This window comes from Neovison vison, chromosome X, assembly GCF_020171115.1.
Source record: "Neovison vison isolate M4711 chromosome X, ASM_NN_V1, whole genome shotgun sequence".
Taxonomy (NCBI): domain Eukaryota; kingdom Metazoa; phylum Chordata; class Mammalia; order Carnivora; family Mustelidae; genus Neogale; species Neogale vison.
The window spans coordinates 5,873,458-5,901,026 of NC_058105.1; the positions used below are offsets into that span (position 1 = coordinate 5,873,458).

The 27,569-nt window shown below is 46.2% G+C and overlaps 1 protein-coding gene across 3 annotated transcripts in view; it reads right to left on the minus strand.

The window, feature by feature from the left end:
• CD99L2 (CD99 molecule like 2) overlaps positions 1 to 27,569 on the minus strand; it is an 80,552-nt gene that overhangs the window by 6,718 nt on the left and 46,265 nt on the right. For all 3 annotated transcript variants that reach the window (XM_044236093.1, XM_044236092.1, XM_044236091.1), the window contains exons 2-7: positions 24,291 to 24,350; positions 13,602 to 13,667; positions 13,389 to 13,472; positions 11,779 to 11,838; positions 1,834 to 1,869; positions 1,373 to 1,492 (exon numbers count right to left, since the gene is read on the minus strand). In XM_044236093.1, coding sequence (XP_044092028.1) covers positions 1,373 to 1,492; positions 1,834 to 1,869; positions 11,779 to 11,838; positions 13,389 to 13,472; positions 13,602 to 13,667; positions 24,291 to 24,350 — 426 coding nt within the window. The remainder of the gene's footprint in view (positions 1 to 1,372; positions 1,493 to 1,833; positions 1,870 to 11,778; positions 11,839 to 13,388; positions 13,473 to 13,601; positions 13,668 to 24,290; positions 24,351 to 27,569) is intronic.

The following is a 27,569-nucleotide window of genomic DNA, read 5'->3' on the forward strand; positions in this document are numbered from 1 at the left end:
TCTCGAGAGGAGATGATCCTGGATCTAGGGTGGACCCTGCCTGCGATGACAAGTGGCCTTCGAAGACACAGACACAGGAAAAGGCCCTATGGAGGCACAGACTGGAGTGGTGAGGCCACAAGCAAGGGATACCTGGAGCTGAAGGCGGCAAGGCAGGATCCTCCCATACAGCTGGCTGGCACCATCGCGGCACATGGTGCCAGATGGCTCCAGAAGGCAGGGACACTGCCGATACCTTGATCTTGGACATCTGGCCTCCAGAACTCTTGACAGAATCGATTCTGTCATTATAAGCCACTCCTTGTCTTTGCTTTTGAACTGGGCAAGAGAGAACTCTAAGGACAATCCACCTTCCAGTTCCCTACCTCTTCTTGACACCCCTCTGTTCACACCAGTCTACAGTAAGGCTTGTGGGTCCACAGTGGGTCAAACAGGATCTTGAGCAGGGTGACCATGAACAGCTGTGCAGGTTGTGCACTGAAATATGAATGGTGCCCCTGGAGTACTGCCGCACATAGCCTGTGTAACTGTACGTGGTGGCCCTGGTCAAGAACGTTGTCCATGACTAAGAAAGCAAATATAATCGACAGAGGAATGAAGAGGTGGAGACTTCTGCATTACCCACATCCAAGCTTTCTGGGGCCCAGGCTCATTTGTTGGCCTCCGGGTTGGACCTTAGGGCAGAAACTGAGACCCAGAGAAAGGGCAGGGAGGGGAAGCCTCACATGAGATGCTCCTAAGCATCAGGAAAGAGGAAAATCATCCTTGAGCCAGGCCCTCTCACTTGAACTAAAAATTCCCAGTCCCAGAGACACTCCATCAGCAAGCAGTGGCACAGCAAAGCCGTGCTGGTGACATGACTGGAGGTACCCTTCCTGCTCCCCCTTGCCAGGTCCCTACCGGCTGGGAAGATGGAGCTCTGTCACTGTTTGGCTTACAACTGAGATGCACCCAGCGACAGTGTAAAATGAAAGCAGGCAGGGAGGGGGTGCAAACCTCACCCTCTCTTCAGCCCCTTGCCTCCCTGCCTCTTTAAAATGCGTCATCGTGGTGGCGGTGCGCCGGCTCGCGGAGCCCCCAGATCGCTGCCTTGTGCCCCCGAGGAGGCCAGCAGCATGAGCAGGCAAGGCCTGAAGCCGAACGGAGACCCCAGGCTCTCTCCACTCTGCGTAAGACACACATCCACATTCCCCGGGCGCTGCCCACGGAAACACTGCAGTCTGGCCTCGGCCCGTCTGCTACAGAAAGCCCACCCAGGAGTTGGTCTTGGGCAGGGTATGGAATGGACCTGAATCGTGCCCCCATTGCTGCCCCTCCCCCCTTGCAAGACCGTGGCCGCTGGGTTTGGAGGCCACAGCGCGGCTGCACTTACGCTGGATGCTGAAGCAGAACTTCTTCTGCTGGTAGGAGATGTAGCTGGAGACTGCGCCGATCAGGGCCATGGCTAGGGCACTGGCCACACCCGCGATGGTGCCAGCCTCGGCCGACACTCCTAGGCAAAAGTGGGGGTGTGTGTGAAGAGATGTGGAACCCAGCCAACAGCCCCACGAGATCAGCTCCAGCGCCTGGCTCTTCTTCCCCCACCAAGCTAAGCTCATTCAAACGCCCGTGCCCCCCAGGCCAGAGTGACAGGGCAAAGCCACTTCTAACTAAGGCATCTGCCAAGGCCTTCTCGTTTTCCATAAGGATTTCCACCTTGGGAAGCTGAGGTCTCAAGCCAGCAGGCTTCCCATGGGGCCACCTTCCTGGGGACCTCAATTTTCATGCTTAATTCTTTTAAATCACTGTATCCCTCTGCTGCCAGCACAAGGTCTCCTCAGGACACAAACCCACCAGATTCTGAGTCGTCACTGCCATACCGCCCATCACCTGGAAAAAGGACAAAAACCATGAGCCTGTGACCCCCCCCTCCAGCTTGCGGACAGCCTCCCACAGCACCCCCCCGCCACGTTCCAGTAAATCCCCAGTGGGCTTCTACCTGACTCTGCAAGACCTGCTTCCTTATGCCTACCAGCTGCAAAGCCCAGGCCACCAGGTACAACTCATTTGTAAAATGACAGTGACTGTGCCCGAGCACGTGTTGTAGCCCAGCTCTTCATACACGGGAAACTTGGTGGCACAGTGAAGCAGGTGTGCCTAGCATCCTCATCTTCCAGGGCAGGGGGCAGGCTCGCTGGTGAGGGACTTGCCAGCAGGTGGCAGAGCTGGCCCCATGCCAGGCGAACCTCCTTCTGGATGCTCGCACTACCCGTAGCCCATGTCCATACGGTCTCTTGGAGGAAGTCCCGATTCTTTATCTCATTGCAAAAAATGCTTCTATGAAACTTCAAAAAAAAATAAAAAAAAGACGACGACGATGACTAGCAGAAAAGCAACTCATAACTCCACCACCCAGAGAGATTTTGCAGTGGATATTTCAATCGACTTGACTCCTGGGCCTGGCGCTTCACACACTTTTCTCCCCGTCCAGATGTTTCCATTTGTGTACTGCAGGTACGTACACAGCTACGCAGGAGCACAAAAGCAACTGGAGGCTGGCCATCCCCGATCCAGTATTTTGAAATCTGAAAGGCTCCAGGACAGATCAGTGGGTGGCTGGGATTAGAGTGGAGGAGGGGAGGGAAGCAGACCGTGTGACTCTGAAAGGGCCCTGCGGTGACTAAACTGGTTTTTCTCAGGGCCCTGGTGGTGGTCACATGCATCTCTACCCGTGAGCGTGCTAGAACTGCACAGAACTCAACACGCGCTTACCTCCCCATACAGCAGCGCCCTAATGAGCAATGGTGCCATTTCAGGACATTCAGTAGCCTAGAGCTCTTCCTTCTCAGGGCAGAGTGCTCTTTCATGGAGGGGGCAGGCGTGTATCCCCAGCGCCCAGGATTTTTAAGGGAAACCACTCTGGATGTTGGAGCCAATGAACTGTGGCGCTTCCTTCGCCAATCGGAGCCTGGGGATGTGTAGGTTCGTGGACTGTAACACACGCGCCCCTCTCATGGCGGGACCGGGGGAGGCTGTGGGTGTGGGGGACAGGGAGCATAATTTTGCTGTGAACCAACCTAAAACTGCTCTGAAAAAATGAAGTTTGTGTTTTAAAGCATGGGGGTGGGGGTAGAAAATGAGGTTTGTTATGTTCCCACTTAGCGCTGAATCCTCAAGTTAAGGGTCCCCGATTGGGTAGGAATGGTCATTTACAGAAAAACCAGCACTGGCTTTTTCAAAAGCACAGTCAGTGCTATCAGAGAGCACCAGGGCAGAGGAGGGGCCACCGAGCAGAGAGGAGGGAGTACCGAGCGGAGCGGAGGACACAGGGTCCTCTGTGTATCGGCAGGTCAGCAACGAGATCGCTTGTGAGGACCCGGAGTCTGACCGTGTTGGCTTGTCGGTGGTCCCGTCTGCTGTGCTGGATGTGGCCACTGCCAAGGAGAGGGGCACGCCCCTCCGAGGCGTCCTCTGCTGATGTGCTCACGTCAGATTTTCTTTCTTTTTTTTTTTTTTTTAAAGATTTTATTTATTTATTTGACAGAGAGAGATCACAAGTAGACGGAGAGGCAGGCAGAGAGAGAGAGAGGGAAGCAGGTTCCCTGCTGAGCAGAGAGCCCGATGCGGGACTCGATCCCAGGACCCTGAGATCATGACCTGAGCCGAAGGCAGCGGCTCAACCCACTGAGCCACCCAGGCGCCCCTCACGTCAGATTTTCAACCTCCCTTTTCTTTCACCTCGAGTCTTGAACGTCACAATCTATACGCTCGGGAGCTGCCAAAACTGTCCCATGTACAGACTGTATAAGTTGACAAGAAAAGACGCAGACTTCAGTAAAAGGAACAAAAAAAAATCTGGGCAATAGATGCGAACAGGCAATTCAACACGATGTATGAAGAGGGTCTAATAAGCACTAAAGGTAAAAAGTGTTTGTCGTCAAAGGAACACCGACGCCGCCGGGATAGCATTGTACGGCGATGAAATTTACAAAGAGAACAAACGTAGGGGGCGGGGAGGACAGGAGCCAACAGCGGCAGGAGGGGACAGTACACTTGGAAGAGTCGCATCATTTCCACTTGACCCAGCAAGTCAACATCCAGAAACTTGGCTGACAAACAATGACAGTTTTCTGTATTTGGCTCTGATGAGGTTTATCAGAGCGGTAAACAGCCACAGGGGGAGACCTCTCAAGACAGGTACTGATTAAATAAATTATGGTATAATATCATGCAGTCATTAACACAGTATTTTAGAGTACTCTTTAATGACTGAGAAAAATATTCAGGGTCCTACTGAATAAAAACTGGCTTTAAAAAAGCAGCATGGTCCCATTTTTATAAAAATATTTACAAATGTAGTATTATCTAGAGAAAAATTACTGCAAGCATATACTCCTAAGTATTCCTAGTGATCCTCCCTAGATGGTGAAACAATAAAGGAGTATTTTCATAAACTTTATGAGAAATGCTTAATACACCAGCCCGTTTTCCCCACAATTGGCGGAACAGCTCCAAGAAGCTATTCCACAGGTTGCTGGCAAGATCTCCATTTTCAAGGATGCTAAGTTTTGCATCCCCACCTGCCTTCCGGGCTCAGTATATTATATGCCAGAGACCAGAGCTGCGCCCTCGTACTAGAAGCTACCCCGGGCAGCCCATCTCTGGCTGCCGTCTGCTTTTGTCCAGAAGCCGATACGCCCCCATTGCAGCGCGGCGCCCTGCCCCCAGCTAGAAGAGCTCCCACAGCCATCGTGGGCACTGTGCCTGCGGAAAATGCTGAAGAGGTGGCAGTACCTCGGCGAGTAAGTCCTAGTCATGCCCTGTCGTGGGCAGAAGGGCCAGGCCCAGAGCGCCCTTGAGCGCAGAAGGCAGCAGCGCCCGCGCACACACGCCCAGCTTCAGCCCACTGCAGCCACACTCCTGGGAGGCAGGGACATGGGGCACGGATCTGCCCTTCTTGGACAACAGCACAGCCCAGGGCACCCACTAAGAGCCTGACACACCTGACAGTCACAGAACACTGGGGACATTCTATCCAGAAGTGCTGGGGCAGGGGACGTTCAAGTATTTAAGGACTCTCGTAAGTCGTTTCCTCTTCCAACAGCTACAGCTAGGACGTTCAGGTTTTGTAAAAATTTATTTTCAATCTAAGAAGAAGGACAGCAGAAATGGAAAACAAAAAGTAAAAAGTTTAAAGCAAATAAAGAAGGAAAAGGATTCTTCCTTTTCCTCCAAGAGGAGAAAGCTCAGCCTCCAGCCGGACCACTGCACAGCTGCTGTCCCCCAGCCATCTTTCAGGAACCCCCCTCCCAAGAATGGAAATGCTGTGACGCTGGACACAAGCAAGCACCAGCCAGTGGCCCCAGCCCTCTCTCCCCTCCCATTCCCAATGGATTCCTTGGGTCACCTTATCAAGGGGTTTTGGACAACACACCAGGGTGCGTGATCTGGGGGTGCTGACACCCCACCCTCCACTCCAGATCCTTTCTGGACTGCGAACAAATGCAAGCAGTCAGAGGAAGATCTGGCAAAGCACTGGCTTCTCGAAGGGGTAGACAAGCACCCCGGCACCATCAAGGTCAGGGCTTCCTGTTTGTCCTCTTCCCTCTCATGAAAACCCCTTGCAGCTCCCCTGGGGGAAAGCTGGGTTCACAGACTGGACCACAGAGTTCACGGCCTCTAAGAATGCACTTACCAGGGGGCCCTTCGGGGTCCAGGACTAAGCGTTTCATGCCATGACCCCAGCACAAATTGGCCCAGAGGGTCATCAGCCGATCCCATCAGGTGTGTCCCTCTTCCCCTCACGGGGAGGCACGCATGAGAGGGTCTGCTCCCTTTCAGGCCCCTCCTTTCAGCAAACACTGGGGTGCGAGGGATACATGAGCCAAATGCAGCAGGAGTGAGTGTGTGACTGAGCACGGTGCATGCTGGCCCGCGCGCGCATGAGGACAGGAGCCCAAGGAGGACGGGGGAAGGAGGGGGCCGTCACATCCGAGGGCCATCGCAGGCCAGGCTACCAACGACCAGAGAGAGCTGGAGCCTCCAGAATGAAGGTGACCATTTATTAAGGGATGGGGAGCTTAGCGCTCCCCAGAAAATGAGCAGGAAATTCATGGGGAGGAAGAACAGCATTTTAGACAGAGAAGCAGCTGTCTGGGGTTTTCCTCTAAGTTCTATAGCATATGTCTGTCTATCTGTCTGTCCACCCCTCCATCCGTTCATCAGTTTCTCTTATTTCTACATCGCATTTCAAAGGCGGTCACAGACATCCGCACATGTAACCCCTAAACTAATATATGACCTCCGTTTCCACGTTTGCTTAGGATGCTCCTTTTTTAAATTTAAATTTTTTAAATTTTTTTTTAAGATTTTATTTATTTATCAGAGAGAGGGGGAGAGAGCGAGCACAGGCAGACAGAATGGCAGGCAGAGGCAGAGGGAGAAGCAGGCTCCCCGCTGAGCAAGGAGCCTGATGTGGGACTCGACCCCAGGACGCTGGGATCATGACCCGAGCTGAAGGCAGCTGCTCAACCAACTGAGCCACCTAGGTGTCCCAGGATGCTCCTTTTTTAAGGTAAAATTTACATATGGTAAAATACACAATCTTATGTGTACCATCTGATAAGTTTTGGCAGATGCAGACCCATGCGAAACCCGGCCCTCCACCAAAATGTACAAGAGCATCGCCACCCCAGAAAGTTCTCCTGTGTCCCTGCCCAGTTGATCCCTGTCCACATCCCAACCCCGGCAGCCACAGATCTCCTTTCTAACTTTATAGATGAAGTATCAGAATTTCGTATGAAATTTTCGTATGAAATTCGTAGGTGTTCTCTTTTCCTTGACTTCTTTCACTTGGCATAACATTTTTGACATTTACCCATGTTTTTATGTTGGTAATTCGTTCTATCATGTGAATATATAAATATATCACAATTTGTCTATTCATTCTGCTGCTGGTACTTGGGCTGCTCCCAGCTTTTTGTTTTTGTTTTGCTATTATAAATAAAGCTGCTATGAATATTCTTTGTAAGTCTTTTTTTGAACAGAAGCTCTCATTTCTCTGGAATAGAAGTGAGACTGCTGAGTCACTGGGTAGGTCTATGTTCAGTATTTTAAGAAGCTTTCCATTCCCACCAACACTGCAGGAGAGTTTAAGTTAACCCACATCTGCACCGACATTTGGTATTGTCAGTCTTTCTAATTTTAGCCACTCCGGTGGGTGTGCTGTGGTAGTTCTTTGTGGATGTAATTTGTCTTTCTCCGATAAATAATGACTTTGAACATCTTCGTATAATTTCCTTCTATATAAAGTGTCTGTTCAAATCTTGTGCTCGCTTTTTCACTGTCCTGTCTTTTCATCAGTTTCATCAGTTCCGTGTTCCTGGGCGCTCTCTGGAGCCAGGAGGCCAGTTAAGAGGTGAAGGTAACAACCCAAGAGGGGAGGGGATGTGAGCCCGGGCTCGAGGGGAACCAAAGAGAAGATTCCAAATTCAAACAATACTGGGGAGAGGACTTCTGGCATGACTGAGTGAGGAGGTCAACAAATCCCTTCCTCAAAAAGCAACTATAACCGCAGACAATTACAGGAAACCGATCTAGTTCCGTCGGGAAGAACTGGAGTCTGTGGCCCTCCGCGCAGGGTTGCTCTTACCCCCACCACCTGCCCCCAAGGTCTTCCAGCTGCTAGTCTGAAGGCAGAGGGGTAGACAGGCCACAAAAGCCAGCAACTGCCCTTCAGCTGCCAGAGGGACCCGTGTGGCTTGGAGCACGGTCAGCTAAATGTGGCGATCTCAGTGGCGAGGCAAACAGGGAGAGCCAGTGGCTCCTTTGGCCCAAGCAAGTCACCAGTCACCTACCTTGCCAAGGATTCAAAAAGGAGGTGGAGAGATAAGACAACCACAGGGGGCTTAATAAACCCTCCACAGAGCCTTGCTTGCCCTGACACCAAGCACATGCCCACTAGAGACACTGTCGTATTGGCTGAGTCCAGGAACAAAACCTTACCCTTATGGTCAACTGCTTTTCACCAAAGCAGCCAAGAGAGTTCAGTGGGGAAAGGAAAGGGCATCAGCAAGTGGTGCCACGACTGGGCATCCACATGCAAAGGAATGAAGCTGAACCCCTGTCTCACACCATATACACATTAATTAAAAACAGAGCAGCAAAGACCCAAATGTACAAGCTAAAACTGTAACACTTTTAGAGGACATAGGGAAGAAACCTCCATGACCCTGACTGTTCTTAAACACGAGAACATGATTCATGATTCATAAAAGAAAAAACTCAATAAACTGACTTTTATAAAGAAATAAACATTCAACAAACAATACTATTAAGAAAAGGAAAATACAGCCATAGAACAGGGAGAAGATATTTTCAAAATCATATACCTGATAAAGGACCTGTACCAAGATTATATAAAGAACTCGTAAAAGCAAAAACCCTCATTTGTTTTTAACAAGAGCAAAAAATATGATAGACTTCACTGAAGAAGACGTTCAACATCACCTCTCATTAGGGAGACACAAATGAAAAAAAAAACCTATATGCATTTATAAATGTTTACAGCAGCTTTATGCACAATCGTCAAAAACCAAAAGCAACCAAGATGTCCTTCAATAAGTAAACAGCTAACCACAAGTGCTCCATCCAGACAGCAGAATACGATTCAATGCTAAACAGAAATACACTGCCAAGCCATGAGAAGACATGCAGGCATCTTCGATGCACATCGCTAAGAGAAAGAAGTCTGTCCGCAAAGGCTACACGCTGCCTGATTCCAATTACAGGACATTAAGGAAACGGCAAAACTACATGGAAGGTAAACACTAACAGGAGACAGATTAGGGCTGAAGCAGGGAGAGTGGCTGAGGACCAGAGAGAAGGATGGAAGAACGTTCACGGTGACAGGACGGTTCTGTCCGGTACTTGGGTGGTGGACACGTGACCAAGTGCATCTGCAACGACCCACACAGTTGTCCACCACGAACAGTGAACTTGAATGTATGTAAGCAAAAGAACCAAAGGAAACATGGAGCAGGTGCGCGGGCAAGCTCCGGACTGGATGCGGGCTGTGACAACCGGACGTCGCTGCCGGAGGAACAGGGAAGGAGGGACAGAGGAGCCGACCAAAGGCTGCTCTGTCTGGGAACTGTAAGGGAAAGACCGAATTCCCACACGAACGCTGTGCTCTCAACGGTGAAGCTGTTCCTCACAGAGGTACAGGCTGATACCAGAATTGAGCAAGGACGCAAATCGCAGACGCGCTTTAGGTTTCTCCCGGTCACAGAGAAGCAGGAAAGGGATGCCCAAAGCAAGCCTGGGGCGCCAGATCACAGCACTGGAGAGCACGCATGATTTAGTGGACAACCACGCGCTGCTTGCCTGCTCCTGCCCACTTAAAGGGTAGAAAAGTGGCGCCATCCCACTAAGTCAGGAACACACTCAACACGCAGATCTTTCCTTCTAACGGCGATCACTTCCAGTGAGGGAGGCAATGATCTACGGAACTGGACGCCCGGGGAGATCTTCCCGGCAGGCAACAGCGTGCAGGAAGAAGGGAATGAGACCAAGAAAGTAGGAGACAGCCAGGAGGAGCCAGTCATCAAAGCCAAATACTGCAGAGGCCACAGGGACAGAGAGCTGGGACCGTCAGAAGTCACCAGGGACACTGAGGTGTGGACCCAGAGGAGACAGAGGACTTGAAATAGATTGGCCTCAAGCTTCTCACTGGGCGAAAATGCTAGGGTACGGAGGCAGCCGGTGGGACCTGTTGACAAGACACTGTCCCTATCACCTACAAGCAAAATATGGGGCGCTCCTGCAAGGCCGATAGAAATATTTTCTTGATTAAAAAACCTATATAACATAACGCATTATTTCAAAAACAAACTCCAAAACTATAGTTGAGTCTGGTGTACGAGCCTAAGACCCAAAGTTGGAAAATACATCAGTGAGGATCGTTATTTTTATGCTGACGATCATCACGTATTGAAATAGGATGCTTTACCTGCACGCATGGCATTAGCATGTCTGCACAGAGGAGACTAGCTGAGGATTTCACCGTGTGCTCCTCATGACCATGTGTGACCCGGCTCGCACTTGTATTTTCTGCTGGAACCCCCTTTATTTTCTTTTAATGATGCTTTTAACGACAGAGGGTATAACTTAACCTAACAATTGATTATTCTTTACATGAGAAGTTCAAACATGAGCCTAATTAAAGAATTTCCCAACACTTCCTCCTTACTAAAACATGTACTGGTAATAAGGAAGCCCCCGACGTGCCATTCAGCCTTCCATCCATGTACCCGCTCCCACTCGCTACCGCTGCCCGCATCTCACCATCTGGAAATACCATTTGTCACCCAGGAGTAATTGGCCAATTTGCTGGGTTTGCCCTTTAAATGTTCCATGTTCTTTTGACACCTGTGAGTTTCGTTTAGTGGCTTTTAGAACTTTTTACTTAAGATGACATTGTCTGGAAAGGTGTTTTGAAGGACAGATGTGACTAGAGTATCCTTTACTTGGAAGAGAACACAGTTCCACAAGAAAGGCACACGGTCCCCGAAAGAATGCTAAGGCCACCGCCAGGACCGTGGGGAGCGTAGCAGGGTCCCAAACAGACACACTCCTAACTCATTCACACATGACCGTGGTAAGTCATGACCACAACCTGCCACAACACGCTGCCATCACACCGGTCACAACCGTAACAACTCAGCATCGTAACTACAAGTTACAATCACCACATACCATCAAAACAGGCAGCCACCACAAGTAACGGTCAGGAATTCCAATCACAACTTATTTTGCACATCCAATCTGGCTGACTATCTTCATGGTAGAATGAGCTCTTGATGTGTTATAGGATAAAAGGTTCAAATCTTTGGTGATTTTGGGGGGAGGGAGAGGGCATGACTAAGAGAGGCTAGCATGAGGGGTTTCCTTGTGGTGATGAAACAGTTCCATACTCGGCATCCTGACTGGGTGTGGGCACTGAAATCTACACCCACGAGGCAACTTCATAGACCCACCTGTGTGTGCAGGCACCCATGGGTACATGCCAAAGCTGATGCCACGTGCATCGGGTCTGTATGTGACTTCATCACAGCCGGTACCGCGGCCAGCTTCCTGGCTTTGACAACATACTACGGTTACAAAAGCTCAGTGGCGACCTTCAGGGGATGCTGGGTGAAGAGCACACAGCAATTCTCCTGCATAATTTTTCTGACTTCTTGTGAATTTTAAATCTTTTTTTTTAAGATTTTTTAAGTAATCTCTATTCCCAAAGTGGCGCTCGAACTCACAACCCGAGATCAAGAGTGGCGCAACTCTACAGACTCGGCCGGTCGGGCTCCCTGTGTTCTCAACGATTTTAAACTAAAAAGATATTTTGAAAGATGTCAGACTTCCTACGGGTCTCCTAAAAAATGCTTTTCATGATGAGCTTTGCTCCTCCCACCCCAAGCGTGAGAGGATCCTCAGGTTGGGGGCGGCAGTGGATCCAGTGACTGGCTCCGGCTCAGGATGGCCACGTTAGCCACGCGGCCCCTTGCCTTGGGAGCACCAGGGGGACCGCGTGGCTTTTCCAAGTTGGCTTATGAACTGCCCCCACACCTTTGAGCTGTGCAGCCCACATGATTCCAAGCGAGCCCTCCGAGTTGCAAGCAAGATGTTTGGAAACGACCTCTTCTATCCCAGACGCTGAGGAAGAAAGGCTCCATTAATCTGGTCACCACGTAATCACGTCTGTAATGAGACTGAGAGGTTCGGACAAAGCAGTGACCCTAACCTCACCTTTGTCAGGTTTGTATTCACCACCGCCTAATATGTCTTCAAGATCCTTGTCTGAAAAACCTGGAGAAAACAAAATAGGAATGTCAATACCACAACACATTTTGCAGGGACAAAAACCTTGTGGTAGTGTTGCCCAACATCCCCAGAAACTGCCTGCCAGTTAAGAATGTCCTTGATGAATACGGTAGGCGAAATTCTAACAGGGCGCTAAGATCCCCTCCCATTAGACTGCACACCTTGTACAATCGCCCATCACTTAGAGCGTTGAGTGGGACCATGAACAAGGTGACTATCCCCCCTGTGATTGGGTTCTATGAGGTGCCAGAGGTGACGAGATGTTGTGGATGTAATTAAGATCCCAAATCAGTTTGGCTTTGCCTGAATCAAAAAGGAGATTATCCTCGGCGGGCCTGAGTCCAGCAGGCCTTCCTGAGCTCAGACACCAGGAGCAACAGAGTTAGTTTTCCTCTCCCAGGCTCTCCCCGGTCTCTGTCTTTCTCCATCAGTTCTACAACCGCAAGGAAATGTACTCTGCCAGCCACCACACGAATGTGGAAGAGAACGCCAGCTCAGAGAAGACCAGGCCGGGCCGACATCGTGACGTCACGATGTCCCAGCTTCACTGTTCCCGAACTCCTCACTCACCAAAGGAAACTGTGAGTCCATAAGTGGGTGCCGCCTTAACTCGGCAAGCTTGTGATCATTCATTATGAGGTAACAGAAAAGTAACACAAGGAAAGAGAAAACTGGATTCTGGCTTAACCACAGAGTACACAACTCTAATGTTCTACGTGAGGAAATGGAAAAGAGCTTGAATATTTGGCAGATTTTTTCCTGAAAATGAATGAAATGAGGCTGTCACTGCAAAGAAAACCACTGGCAGGGTCTGTTGCCAATGGTAAGATTTCAAACACAACTTAGAATTTTTTAAAAGCCTATGTCCACCCCGCGAGCTCAGCAGCCTCCCAACACTTAAGACTTGACCGAAGGAGATGGGGTGACATTAACAAATGAGACATGGCACTATCTGGAACTTCAAAAGGGCTCAGGACACCAGGATTTCCAAATGACCAATGCACAATATATAAAACCACGAATGGGTAAACATTCCATTGAAAGTCCAAGCAAGTCCTGGAGGGTTTAATGGAATCAAGTAGGAAAAGCTCACTGATATGGTCTCAGATGCCGCCCTACACTGAAACGGTAAGAAACCGCCACCAGCCGGGCTGGGTGTCTTAACAACAAAGAATATCTACAACAATGATCTAAAAAGTCAATTAAAATACCCCTTTTCCAACTGCCTATTTATATGAGGCCAGATTTCCTTCATTACGATAGAATCTGGAAACAGAGTGAGTCTAGCTCTTTCGCTTCAACACAGAAATGTGCACAAAATGTACACAGAAACAAAAGCCTTTGAAATCCCCGATGATTCTGGGAGTCCACGGACCAAAACGTTTGTGAACGACTATTTAGGGTTCTCTCCTACACCTCGAAGTGTTCCCAGCTCAGCCGGGCCCGGGGGCTCTGCGGGTTGCCATGGTGGACGAGCGACGCTCTGGCCAGGGAGCCGCCGTGCGGCCCGGTGCACGTGGCCAGCTCTGACTCACCCCCTCCCCCAGCGCTCGGTTTCCTGCGGCCGTCGTCTCGATCGTTCCGGTCATCCAGGGCGTCAGCCAAATCAAAGTCGTCTTCTGCAGTAGGCGCCAAAACATACAAGAGAAAGTCAATCGGTTAAAGCACTGGTAGCTCTTCGGATATTTGCCCCAAAGCGAACTCCACGGCACCCTTCTTTACTGCCCTCCCTAGAGGGGCCATATTACCTGCAGGCTTTGGCGGAGCTCTGGTTGTCCCTGGCCTCTTCGTTGTGGTGCCATGGTCCCATCGTGCTAAAATGGAGAAGGGGGACAGCATGGGAACACACTTAGTAACAAAATACAGCAGCCGCTTCACGGCTCAGGGATGTCACATCAGGACTATGCTGCCCCTGTCTTGGTCCTTGAGGCCCCTCTAAGGCCTCTGACAACCACTGTGAGGATGACAGCGAATGTACAAGGTTTAAACGAAAGACCAGTTCCATTCACTGTCCTTCAGAGGACTGGTGGTAAGGCAGACACGGCCCCACAAGGGACCTGAGATTAATGGGGCGAGGTGTTCAGCCTCGATCTGCTGGCTAGGACGGACCCCATGGCCCGGGGGTTCCCAGAGTCTGGGCACGACCCGTGGGAGCTCCAGGCCTTGGTTTCCGCCACTATCAACCTGGCACCATAACCATAAGTAACGCTGCCCAGGGATGGATCGAGATTATGTGCCCAGGAGAGTGTGGGAGTGTCTTGTGAACTGAACGTACTAAAATACCAACGAAATAGTTCACATAAGCATGGTCATTCCTCCGTAACTATTGGGTTTTCCGTGGAACCGGACTCCTCTAAAAATACAGACTCCTTTCACTCCTATCACACAGCACACTATGTAACGGTTTTCTAATAGTTTCTTTCCTTAGACATCAAGACTTTAGTGTAGCTGTTCCTACTATTAGAAGTAGTAAAGGAAATTTAAGAGCAAAAGTAGAAAATGGTTGAAAGTTAAAAGACGGGTAAAAGTAGGATACAAACAGCAACTGTGAGAGAGGCGGAGGAGCTATGGCACCACCAGATAAAACACACGTCAAAGAAAAACACGGTAACAAGAGTCAAAGAATGACAGTTTGTAATCATGAACAGATAAATGCAGCAGGAAGATAAAATTTTAAATGTACATGAACCCAGCAACCAAGCCCCAAAATACAAGCAGCAAAAAAAAATGGCAAAAATCAAAGAATATGTAATTTGACAATAATAGTTGTAGATTTCAATACCATCCTTTCAATCATAGATAGAACAGTTTGACAGAAAATCAGAAAGGAAGACTTGAACCAATGGGTCAAAGAAGAAATCACAGGGCAAATTATTAAATCCCTTGAGGTGAATGAAAAAGAAAACATACCAAAACATATGTGTTACTGTGAAAGCAGTGTTGGAGGGGAAATTTCTAGCTGTAAACATTGACATTTTAAAAAGTCTCAGATCAACAACCTAACCTTTCACATCAAAACATTAAATAGGGGCCCTGGGTGGCTCAGTCATTTAAGGGTCCAACTCTTGATTTCAGCTCAGGTCATGATCTCAGGGTCAGAAGACTGAGCCCCGCATTGGGCACCACGCTCGGCGCGGAGTCCGCTTGAGATTCTGTCTCTCCTTCTCCCTCTCTCTCTCTATCTCAAATAAATGAATAAAAGCTTTAAAAAATTAAAGAGTAAACTAAACCTACATCAAGCAGAAGAAAATAAAAATTGGAGCATAAATCATTGCAATAGAGAATATAAAAAAGAGAAAAAACAAATCCAAAAATTTGATTCTTTTGACAAAACTGACAAACTGTTAGCAGACCATCCCAAGACAAAAAGAAAGAAGACCCAAATTACTCAATTCAAGAATGAAGGAGAAGACATTACTACCAACTGTACAGGAATAAAAAGAATAAAGGAACACTATGAAAAATTATGTTACAATACATTAGATAACCTGGATGAAATGGACAAATTCTTATACACAAACCACCAAAACTGACTCAAGAAGAAACAGAAAATCTGACTAGACCTACAAATAAACAAAGTGAATCAGGATTTAACAACTTCCCAGAAAGAAAATCCCAGGACCAGAGTCCTCATTGGTGATTTCTACCAAATATTTTTTTTCTACCAAATATTTAAAGAAAAATGAGCACCAGGTGGTATACTGAACTGATAAATCATTGAACATTGTATCAAAAACCAATGATATACTATACCTTGGCTAAGTGAATCTAAGGAAAAAGAAATAATGAAAAATCAGTCAATCCTTCTTAAAGTCTTCCCAAAAATAGAGGACAGAATACTTCTTAAGTCACTCTGTGAAGCCAGTAGTACCTTTATACTAAAGCCACCACAAGATAACTAAATAATAAATTCACCACAGATCTTTAACCCTTATGGACAGAGACACAAAATCCTCAACAAATCACTAGCAAATCAAATCCAGAAGCATACTAGGACTATAAAACATGGCAAAGTAAGATTCATTCCAGAAATGCAAGGGTAACTCAATATAAGAAAAACCAATCACTAAAATACCCAAAACTAATAGAACAAAGGGAAATAAAGCACTTGATCATCTCACCTAGACAGACTGTGAAGAATGAAATAAAACTACCTCTAGTCAACGATGACATGACCTTGCATACAGAAAACCCTAACAACCCAGACCTATCCCCCACCAAAAGAAAAACAAAAAGAAAAAAACCCAAAAACCTCTTAGACATAATAAGCCCAGCAAAGCTGCTGGACACAAGATCCATACACAAAACTCAAAGTGATTTCACTATAAAGCATTAAAAGAATAAAACTTTTAGAGATAAGTTTAACAAAGGATGTGTAAAGATTTGTACACTAAAAGCCACAAAAGTGTTGAAACCGTAATGAGTCTAAGCGGAACACCCCATTGTCACAGAAGACTCGCTACGGTTAAGATGGCAATATGACACAAATCAACCTACAGATTCTATGCAATCTCTGCCAAAATTTCAACTGCCTTTACTTTTTTTTTTTTTTACAGAAATGGATAAACTGATCCTAAAATTCAGATGGAATTACATGGGGGCCCAAAGAGCCAAAAAGAACAGGAAAAATAAAATTAGAAGAGTCACACTACAAACCTAGAGTAATCCAACCTGTGTGATACTGGCATTAAGTGTGTGTGTGTATGTGTGTGAGATATATATACATATATATCAAGAATATGTGTGGGCGCCTGGGTGGCTCAGTGGGTTAAGCCGCTGCCTTCGGCTCACGTCATGGTCTCAGGGTTCTGGGATCGAGTCCCGCATTGGGTTCTCTGCTCGGCGGAGAACCTGGTTGTCTCTCTCTCTCTGCCTGCCTCTCTGCCTCCTTGTGATCTCTGCCTGTCAAATAAATAAATAAATAAATAAATCTTTAAAAGAATGTGTGTGTGTGTGTGTGTGTGTACACATCAATGTCACAGTATTGAGATTTCAGAAAGCACCTACATATTTATGGCCATTGATTTTCAAGAGGGTGCCAAGACCATTCAGTGGTGGAAAAGAATGGTCTTTTTGATAAATGTTGCTGGGACAACTGGATATCCACATGCAGAAGGAGGTTGGCCCTCTTCCTCACACCATATACAAAATTTCCGCAAAACAGATCAATCTGGCCACAAATTTTTTTTTTAAGATTTTAAGGCCATAAATTTTCAGAGACAACACCAAAGGCATGAGCAACAAAAGAAAAAGGATAAATTAAACTTCATCAAAACTGAAAACCTCCGTGAATCTAAGTACATTTTCAAAAACTGAAAAGATAACCTACAAAATGAGAGAAAATATTTGTAAATAGTATCTGATGAAACTCTGGCACTCAGTATGTATGAAGACCTCCTCAGTCACCAGGGAAACACAAATAAAAACTACAATGAGGTTCTACTTCATCCCTACTAGAAGGGCTATAATTTTTTTTTAATTGGAAAATAAAGACATGAACATAAAGCTGGAACCAAAAAACCCTTAGGGAAAAAACAGGAAAAAAAATTGACATCAGACCTAACAACGATTTCTTGGATGTGATACCCAAAGTACAGGGAACAAAAGCAGAAACAGACAAGTGCGACTGTATCAAACCAAAAGGCTTCTGCACAGCAAAGCAAACAGTCAACAAAATGAAAAGGCAATGTATGGAATGAGAGAAAATATTTGCAGATCATATATCTGATAAGGGGTTCATATACAAAATATGTAAGGAAATCCTACAACTCTGTAGCAAAACAACAAGTAGTCTGGTTAGAAAATGGGCAAAGGACTTAGCTAATTCTCCAAAGAAATGGCCAACAGGTATATGAAAAGATGAGCTCATCATCACTAATCATCAGGAAAACCCAAATCAAAATGAGAGACCACCTCAGCTGTTAAGATGATTATTATTTAAAAACACACACAAAAGGTAACATGCTGGTAACGTTGTGGGGAAAAGGGAACCCTTGCACACTGTTGGAGGGAACATAAAATGGTACAGCCAGCATGGAAACAGTATGGTGCTTCCTCAAAAAAAGACAAAAATAGGACTACCACTGGATCGAGCAACACTACTTCTGGGCTTCTATCTGCAAGAAATGAAATCAGGATCTCAGGCGTCTGCACATCCATGTTCATTGCAACCTTATTCTCAATAGCTGTGAGAAAGCAGCCATCAGCCGATGAATGAGCAAAGCGTGGTGGATCCATACAACGGCGCAGCGGTCATAAAGAGAACGAAGCACCGATATGCTGGCTATATGGTGGGTGAGCCTCCGAGACATTCTGCTAAATGAACGACAAAACGTCACGTATTATATGATGGCATTTACACGAAATACCCAGAGTAGATAAATCAACTGATAAAGAAAGTACATTGGTGACTGTCTGGGGCAAGGGGAGAGGGGGAAGGAGGAAAAATGGCTTCCTGGGTAAGGGATTTTACTTTGGAGGGATGGAGATGTGTGGGGACCGGATAGACATGGTGGTTGCCCAACGCTGTGAATGTGTTCAAACAGCCGATTTTAGGTTTTGTGAATTTTACTTCAGTGCTTTTTTAAACAAAGAGGGATCGGTGGGGAAGGAGATCATGTCCACGACTACAGGTTTAGTCCACCATCATTCAGTTTTAATAAAGTACAGCTGGAAGTTGAGGCAATGGCAAGTCTTTCCCTTAAAGCAACCATGCCTGCCTCCTCCTTGGGAAGGCTTCTGGGGCACCAACGCGCGCCTCAGTGTGAAGACCACACCAGGGGGTGGGTTGATGAGAGGCCCACGTGTGATGACCTACCGTCATCATACATATGCTTTTTAATCCAGCTCATCAACAGTTTGGAGAGGATTTCAGGTCTATAATTTCCATTTGACGTTAAGCTGTAAAATTTAAAAGGAGGCTCTGTGTATCTATATTGTGGCGATACATTACTGCAACTGTTATTTGAGCAATTCTCATAAAAGCAATGGTCACTTATGTATTAGTACTTTCTTTTTCTTTTTTTCTTCTTCTTCTTTTTTAAATTTTTATTCATTTTTTTTCTTTCCAGTGTTCCAGCATTCACTGCCTATGCACCACACCCAGCGCTCCACGCAATATGTGGAAAAATCCGCAGCACTCAAACAGCTCACGGAAAGATATTTCTTCTTCCAGACTTTTTTTTTTTAAGTCAACTGGCCAGAGACATAATAAGGGTTTCTTTCTGGACTCTCGCTCTATTTGATTGACCCAGTACCACGCAGTCGTGATCATTAGCTCTGCGGAGTTCTGCCCAAGTACACGGTTTCTGGAGAAGTGCGGTTTCTCTGAAAATCTGCAGGTGCCATTTCAAGAGCTCGTTCCTTACCACGCGTGGGGAACCCGCGGCTCTGTCACAGCCCGAGCCTACGAGGATGTAGAATGTTAGCGTGGATTTGTGTGATTTTTAAGATACTATGAACTACAGGTTTTCCTGTCATGAACCTTTAAATGGGATTTATGATCCATAATTGAGAGGAGGAAAGTCTAGATGCTTATCAAGGAATTAGAACAGTAGGTCAACTTCATGAAAGCGGTGAGCTCCTAAAATAAAGAAACCTATTTCTGTGAAGCTTTTCTCAAAATGACAAACTTAGAAGAGCATCTCTGTTGCTCAGCACTCCGGCCAGAGGGTTTCTTTTTAACATGCGCCTATGACAACACAGTAAACAACACTGGCCACGTTCCTCCAAGCCCCAAGGGGGCTTAATGATGGCGTCCGTGGCCTTCCGAGGAAAGGGGAAACTCATAAGCTTTCTAGGGCAGGGGCACCTGGGTGGCTTAGTCAGTTAAGCAATCAACTCTTAACTTCAGCTCAGGTCATGATCTCAAGGTCCTGGGATCAAGCCCTGTGTTGGGCTCTAACCCTGCTCAGCAGGGAGTCTGCTTCAGAGTCTCTCCCTTTGCCCTCCCCTCCTCCAAATAAATAACTAAAAAAGAAAGAAAAGAAAAAAAGCTTCATAGGGCAAAGGCAGAAGTGTGCTCCCTGTGAGATGACTGCACACACTGCAAAAGGAAGAGAAGGAGGGAAAAGGGGTGGAGACGTAAAGACAGGGTGGGAGAAGGGACGGAGAAGCAGTTCTGAAAGCAACAGGGGTGACCTTGAAAATACTGTGCTCAGTAACAGAAGCCACACGTGAAGTCCACGTTATATGACTCCATTTATATGAAATATCTGTAAGAGGGAAATCAGGGGATTGACAGCTGAAGGGTACAGTTTCTTTTTGAGACGATGTTCTAAAACGGACTATAGTGGGGGCGCTTGGGTGGCTCAGTGGGTTAAGCCTCTGCCTACGGCTTAGGTCATGATCTCGGGGTCCTGAGATCGAGCCCCGCATTGGGCTCCCCGCTCAGCAGAGAGTTGTCTTCTCCCTCTGCCCCTCCCCCTGCTTGTGCTCACTGTCAAAGTCTTTAAAAGCAAAATAAAATGGATGTAGTGATAATTGCACAACCCTGTAAATGTACTAAAAGCCACTGGATTGCACACTTTAAAACAGGTGAATTACAGTATGTGAATTACAGCTCAATAACTCAGCTTTCAAAATACTACTCCAGAAGCTTCGCCTTGTACTTAGACTAAAGGGGTCACTATGTCCTAGAAGCCCTATATGATCCAGTCTCCTCCACACTCTAGTCACACAGGCCACCTTCTGAGTCCCAGAGACAGCTCAGTCCTCTTCTGCCTCAGGACTCTTACACCTGATCTTTTGGCCTTGACAGCACTTCCTCCACTCCTTGCGGGTCACCTCTCATCAGGGAGGCCCTTTCCACTTCATCTAAACTACCACCACTTGCCACCTCCTCGGGCCCTCCCTACCCTGTCAACTGGTTCTAGTTGTTCCAGAGTACTCAGTAAAATCTGACATTATTTCATGCACTGTGTCTCTTCAGAGAAAATAACATCATGAGCACAGGCCTAACCCCTACAGTATGCCCAGCACCTGGAATGGTGCCTGGCAGCAAGCAGGCACTCAAACACTGTTGACTGATGAATGAAGGTCACTGGCAATACCCTGACCTAGGAGGTTCAGGGACTGTTTACACAAGAAACGTACAAGATACAAACCAAAACATTCTCCACCAGAAAACGTAATTGAGCCAAGGAGAAATCAACAAGTCTATCTCTCTGAATCTCAGTAGCATGAAATGTAAGCTAAGACAGAAAAAAAAAAGTGATGAGCTACTGGAGAATGTTACTCAACCAAAGACACCACGTGCTGGTGCTCCTACGGGTCCCGGGCACACTGGCTGACGGGTGCTGATGAAGATCGGGTGAGGTTTGCCTTCTCCCAACGGAGAAACGGATGTAAATATTTAGAAGTCCCCCATTAGGAAAGTAACAAATTTCCTAATTGGGGGGTCTTTATATTTAGGCTTTTGGTTTTTTTGGTCATGTTTATTTGGGGAGATGTTACATGATTTCATTAAAACCATCACTGCTAAGAAACTGTTTTTCCCCCGGGAATCCGAAAGGCCACCTGCATGTACAGGACGTGAGCACACGCAGGAAAAACCTGAGAATACTCTAAGCTCTCACCTCACAGCATACATGAAAACGAACTCCTTTTTTTAAAAAATATTTTATTTATTTATTTGACAGACGGAGATGACAAGTAGACAGAGAGGCAGGCAGAGAGAGAGAGAGGAGGAAGCAGGCTCCCCGCTGAGCAAAGAGCCCGATGCGGGGCTCGATCCCAATCACGACCCAAGCCGAAGGCAGAGGCTTAACCCACTGAGCCACCCAGGCGCCCCTGAAAATGAACTTCTATGAGATTTCTGGTTTCAGGTTTATCATCCAGTTTGAGTTAATTTTTTTATAAGGTGTGAGGCAAGGGTCCAACTTCATTTTTTGGCAACTGGATATGCAGCTGTCCCAGCACCGTTTATTCAAGAGATTATTCCTTCCCCATTGGGCAGTCCCAGCATCTTTGTCAAAAGTCAACTGGCCATAGGTATAATGGTTTATTTTAGACTCTCCAATTCTATTCCACTGAACTCCAGGTCTCGTCATGCTGGTGCTGCACCACCTTGATCACTGCACTTTTGTAGTAAGTTCTGAAATTAGGAAGTGTGAGTCCTACAACTTTTTCTTTTTTTCTCAAGATTAGTTTGGCAATTTTTTTTTAATTTACAGAGAGAGAGAGAGACAGAGCATGAATGAGCATGGGGCGGGGGGAGAGAATCTTAAGCAGGCTCGATACCACACCCAGCATGGAACCTGATGTGGGGCTCGATCTCATGACCTTGAGATCATGACCTGAGCTGAAATCAAGGGTTGGATGCTTAACCTACCAAGCCACGCAGGTGCTCCAAGACAATTTGGCAATTTGGGGTCCCCTGAATTTCGTATGAATTTTAGAATCAGCTTGTCTGTTTCTGTAAAAATTCTAGCTGGGATTTTGACAAGAATTGCTTTCAGTCTGTTGGCCAGTTTATGTAAGCATGCATTCCTCACGTAGCCTTGCCTGATACCAGAAACTCAGCCAGAGTCGAATCAAGGAACAATTTAACGGCCGACACTCACTGAGCACTGAACTTGTGCCAGTCCTGTGCTGAGCACTTTACACGGGCCAACTCACCTAATCCTTCCAATAATCCTAGGAGGTAGGGCTTATTATTAAACTCACATAAGACAAAGGAAATGGAGGCACAGAGAAGTCAGGAGACTCACCAAAGGTGGCAGGAAGTGGCAGAGGCGGGGTTCAGACACAAGAAGTCTGGCTCCAGAGCCCCTGCCTTTCTCAATCCAGAATACACAGAGACTCCTCAAACCCATAAGAAAAAGACAAGAAAACTAGCAGAAAAAAATGGGGAAGGGATATGAACAGATAATTCACCAAAGAGGAAAATACAAATGGACAATAAATATATGAAATGATGTTCCATCTCACTATAATGAGGAAAATGCATAATAAAGCAGTAAGATATTTTATCCATCATATTGGTAAAATGCCTTTGATTAATAAAATCTGGTTGATGTGCAAATCTGAAGAAAAGAAACTGAATGGTATTCAGTGAATATATAATGGTATATTCGTTTTGGAAACAGTTTGGCAGAATCTAGTAAAACAGAAAATACATACACCCTTCAGCCTGATAGTCCCACTGACCTTATACACAAAAGATATGGACAAGAATGTTCACTGAAGCCCTATTTGTAATTATGCAAAATGAAAGCAAATCACACATCAGCCAGTAAGGAAAGGGCAGCACTGGACACAGCCAGAGCCACGTCACTGGGATGCCAGCTCCATGAAGCCCAAGGTTACGTGTGAAGTATAGATAAAATGATGTGGTCCCACAGTGGCCCCCCAAATATATAGTGGAGTCCTAATCCGCAGATGCCACAAACGGGAACCCTATTTGGAAAAACGGTCCTTGCAGATGTCATTAAGGACACCTGCGACGAGAGCATGCAGCATTATCCAAGTGAGTTCTAAATCCAACAAAAAGAACCCCCAGAAGAGACGAAGAGAAGACAACACCACACAAAGGAGAAGGCTCTGTAAACAGGGAGGAGGCAGAGACCGGAGTGAGGCAGCTACCAGCCACCCCAGGTGTGCCCGGCCAGGAAGCTTCCTGCGCTCGAGCCTTCAGAGGGAGCGTGGCCCCGCCGACACCTTCACTTTGGACCCGAGGCCTCCAGACCGGTGAGAGAACACGTTTCGGTGGGTTTAAGCCTGCCAGTTTATAAAACGTAGATAACACTCACTCAAGTCTTCAATACTTACTAAATGCAAACAAGGTTGTTTGTTGTTGTTTAGTTACATGCGTAACTAAAACAAAAAGCCTCACACATCATGTAAAACAAAAACACCAATCTATGTGTACAGATGTACGTAATAGCACAGAAAATCACCTGGGACCAGCATATTCCAGAAGGACCCAGCAGTTTCCTCCTGGGATGGGAAGGACATTAGTAGGATGGGGAGGGTCACAGAAAATCTCAGTTTTACTTTCTAATGTTCACACTTTAAAAAAAAAGTGGTTTAATTTTTTTTTTTCAAAAAAATGTAAAGAGAAATGGACAACAAAGCTTAGCATTTGAGAGTTTACATGTAGACACCATTTTAAGAAAAACCATTTTTTAAAAAAAATCTAGTAGGAAAAACAAATCTCTTATTCACTTCAAAGACTTTTTTCCTTGAGCGAGGGAAAGGCAGTCTTCTAAGGCCACTGGGGAAAATGCTGCATCAGTTGTTACACATTGTGTGCTATTCTTCGCAAAGGAAACAAATGATGTTAAATATTCAGATTTTCTTGTAAATAATGCAATTTATGACACCCCTATTATATCCGATCAGTTCAGACAAAAAGTGTTTTCCTTGGGTGTATATTCTGAGTGGGTGGTGCATATTAATCACTATTGTTTGTTTTTAATAGTTTGATTAATACTCACGCTTTACTGAGGAAGTTTCTTTCAACGCATCCTCCAGACGAAAATCAGAGTCCCCAGATCCTAAAAATTTAAAAAAAAAAAAGATTTTTAAAATTTAATTATTTTTCCATAAAAATAAAATCATTCTGAAATAGTTTCTTGTAATCACTGTTTCCCTTTAGAGGGTGTCATGAAGATGAATACCACAAAAGGAAACTGGTAGAAGCCATCCAAAGACACACTGAGTTGATTTCCTTCTACAAACAACGTTTCTCCACCAAAAACAAAATGGAAAAGTGGTTTTCGCAGATATAATTAAGTTACGGATCTTGAGATCATCTCGCATTGAATCTCACCAAGTTTACTGATCACAGTCTTCTGTCCACTAGAAGCTGAAGGCTCAACTGTACAGAACACTAAGCCCAGCCCACAGAATGTACACCTTGCAACAAGGAATACTGGGGTCCAAAGCTCCACTGATTATGAGCCAGGTTCTTACATCCCCCTCCATATCTTGTAAACTCTGCACTACACTATGTCAATCCAGGGTACCTTCCCCCAAGCCCAGGATCCATATCTAGATGAGCAGCTCTGATTACACACCACTTAAAAGGCTTGAGGGAAAAGCTTTTCACAAGAGAATCTGTTCTCAGAGGCAGACTCATCTGCCCAGCTCTGCTTGCTTTTGGACTTGACACCTATAATTCCCCCCATATGGGCACGTAGTTTCCCAGCGGAGTATATGTATTATCAATTCTTAAACTATTACGCATGCATACTAGAACTGAACAAATGGGTAAGTGGGTGATGAACTGTAGAAGCCTGGCTTCTCACTGTTGGAGAGCAAGACTGTAGGTAAGAGAGGGCTACAATGGGAGGAGTCCAAGATGGCAGGGGAGTAGGAGACCTTAGTTTCGTCCAGTCCCAGGAATTCAGCTAGCTAGCTATCAAATTATTCTCAACACCTATGAACTCAACTGGAGATACAAGAGAAGAAGAGCTGCAACTCTGCAAATAGAAAAACGATCATGTTCTGCAAGGTCGGGTACAGGAAGTGAATCGAGGCAAGGATAAACCATGGGGGGAGTAAACCATGGGGGGAGGGAGCCCCTATAAGCCAGCTATGAGCCATCAGCCATAAGCAGCTGAATGCCGAGTCAGAACCTTTAGAAGTCTGATGAGGGCCATCACCTAGGTGGCTAAGCGGGGGCGGATGCTAGGTGGGACAGTGTGGTCTCAGGATCCCCAGGTCATAGCACTGGGGGCGCCTGAGTGCAGCAGAGCTCTCGGGCATCAGAGCAGGGAAGCCGGCAGCAAACAGTGAGCCCAGGAGTGGGCTCTCAGGTGGGGGTTGCCACATACCACAAACAGTGGCACAGTTGGGCCACGGCTCTCAGAGCAGGGGCCCAGGGAGTGGCAGAACTACAACGAGACTTCCCTTCTTCCCCCCGGAAGGAGCAGCGTGCGAGTGTGCAACAGGAGTCTGCAGGGTTTGGAGACTCAAAATGGGGTCTTGTACCTGTGACAGAAACGCTCGGTCACATGCCGCACAAGCATGGAGTGTGGCCGGAGACCAGGGAGACAGGAATGACTGACTGTATGTCTCTGAGGGCGCACTGAGAAGTGGGGAACCAAGCTTTGGGCTCCAGGGCTGGAGACTGGGAGGCCGCCATTTTCATTCTCATCCTCTAAAGCTGCACGGAGAGCCTTCGGGGCATGAAATTCCTCAAAGTAAACCCAAGCAGATGACGTAGCTTTGTCCCACCCCCACCCCCCCGCAAGGACAGTGCAAATCTACCTGGGGCAAAGACATCTGAGAATCAATGCAGCAGGCCGCTCCCCTAGAAGATAAGCAAGAACATCCAGCCAAGACCAAGTTTATGATCACAGAGAAATGCAAAACTCCAGCATTAGGGAAATACAGTACACAGAATTCATAGGGTTTTTCCCCATGACTCCTTGGTCTTTTAATTTTAATTTTCTTTCTCATTCCTTTTACAACCAATTTCTTATTTTATCAACTGTAAATCTTTTTTCATTTTTTACAGTTACATTCTATCCTTTCATTGTATGTAATTTTATTTTTGTACCTGTAATTTTTTCTTTCTTTACAATTTTAGGATCTAGTTTTCTAACAAACAAACCAAAATACACACAGGATCCAATGTGTATGGGTCTGTTCTGTTCAACTGTCTGATTCTCTTATTTTTTCCTTTTTTTTTTTTTTTCAATTTCAGGTCTCTTCTGATTTGTCTAGAGTATATTTCTCTGAGGTCATTGTTGTCATCTTAGTATTATGTTCTCTCATTCATCTATTCTTCTCCAGAAAGGAAGACAAGAGAGAAAAACGTACCTCAAAAAAGAGAACAAGAGGCAGTACTGACTGCCAGGGACCTAATCTGTATGGATATAAGCAGAAGTTGGAACTAGAGTTCAGAATTAACAATGATAAAGATACTAGCTGGGATTGAAAGAAGCATGGATGACACTAGAGAATCCCCTTCTGGAGAAATAAAAGAACTAAAATCTAATCAACCTAAATTTTAAAAAGCTATTAATGAGGTACAATAAAAAATGAAGGCTCTAACTGCTAGGATAAATGAGGCAGAAGAGAGAATTAGTGATACAGAAGACAAAATTATGGAGACTAAAGAAGCTGAGAAAAAAGATAAATCTACTGGATCACGGGGTGGGGAGAATTTGAGAGATAAGTGATACTGTTAAAGTGGAACAACAGAATAATTGGGATCCCAGAAGAAGAAGAAAGAGAGAGGGACAGGAGGTATATTGGAGCACATTATAGCCAAGAACTTCCGTAATCAGGGGAAGAAAACAGGCATTCAAGTCCAGGAGGCATAGAGAACACTCCTCAAAAATCAGTAAATTTAAGTTAACAAGGGAAACTTGCAAATCTCAAAGACAAAGAGAAAACCCTGACAGCAGCTAAGGACAAGAGGTCCATAACCTAAAAGGGTAGGAACATTATACTGGCATCAGACCTATCCACAGAGACCTGGCAGGCCAGAAAGGACTGGCATGATATATTCATAGTGCTAAATGAGAAAAATACTCAGCCAAGAATACTTTATCCAGCAAGGCTGTCATTCAAAATAGGAGAGATAAAAAGCTCCCAGGACAAACAGAAACTAAAAGAATTTGTGATCACTAAACCAGTCCTGCAAGAAACATTAAAAGGGATCCTTTAGGGGCGCCTGGGTGGCTCAGTGGGTTAAGCCTCTGCCTTCAGCTCAGGTCATGATCTCAGGGTCCTGGGATCGAGTCCCACATCGGGCTCCCTGC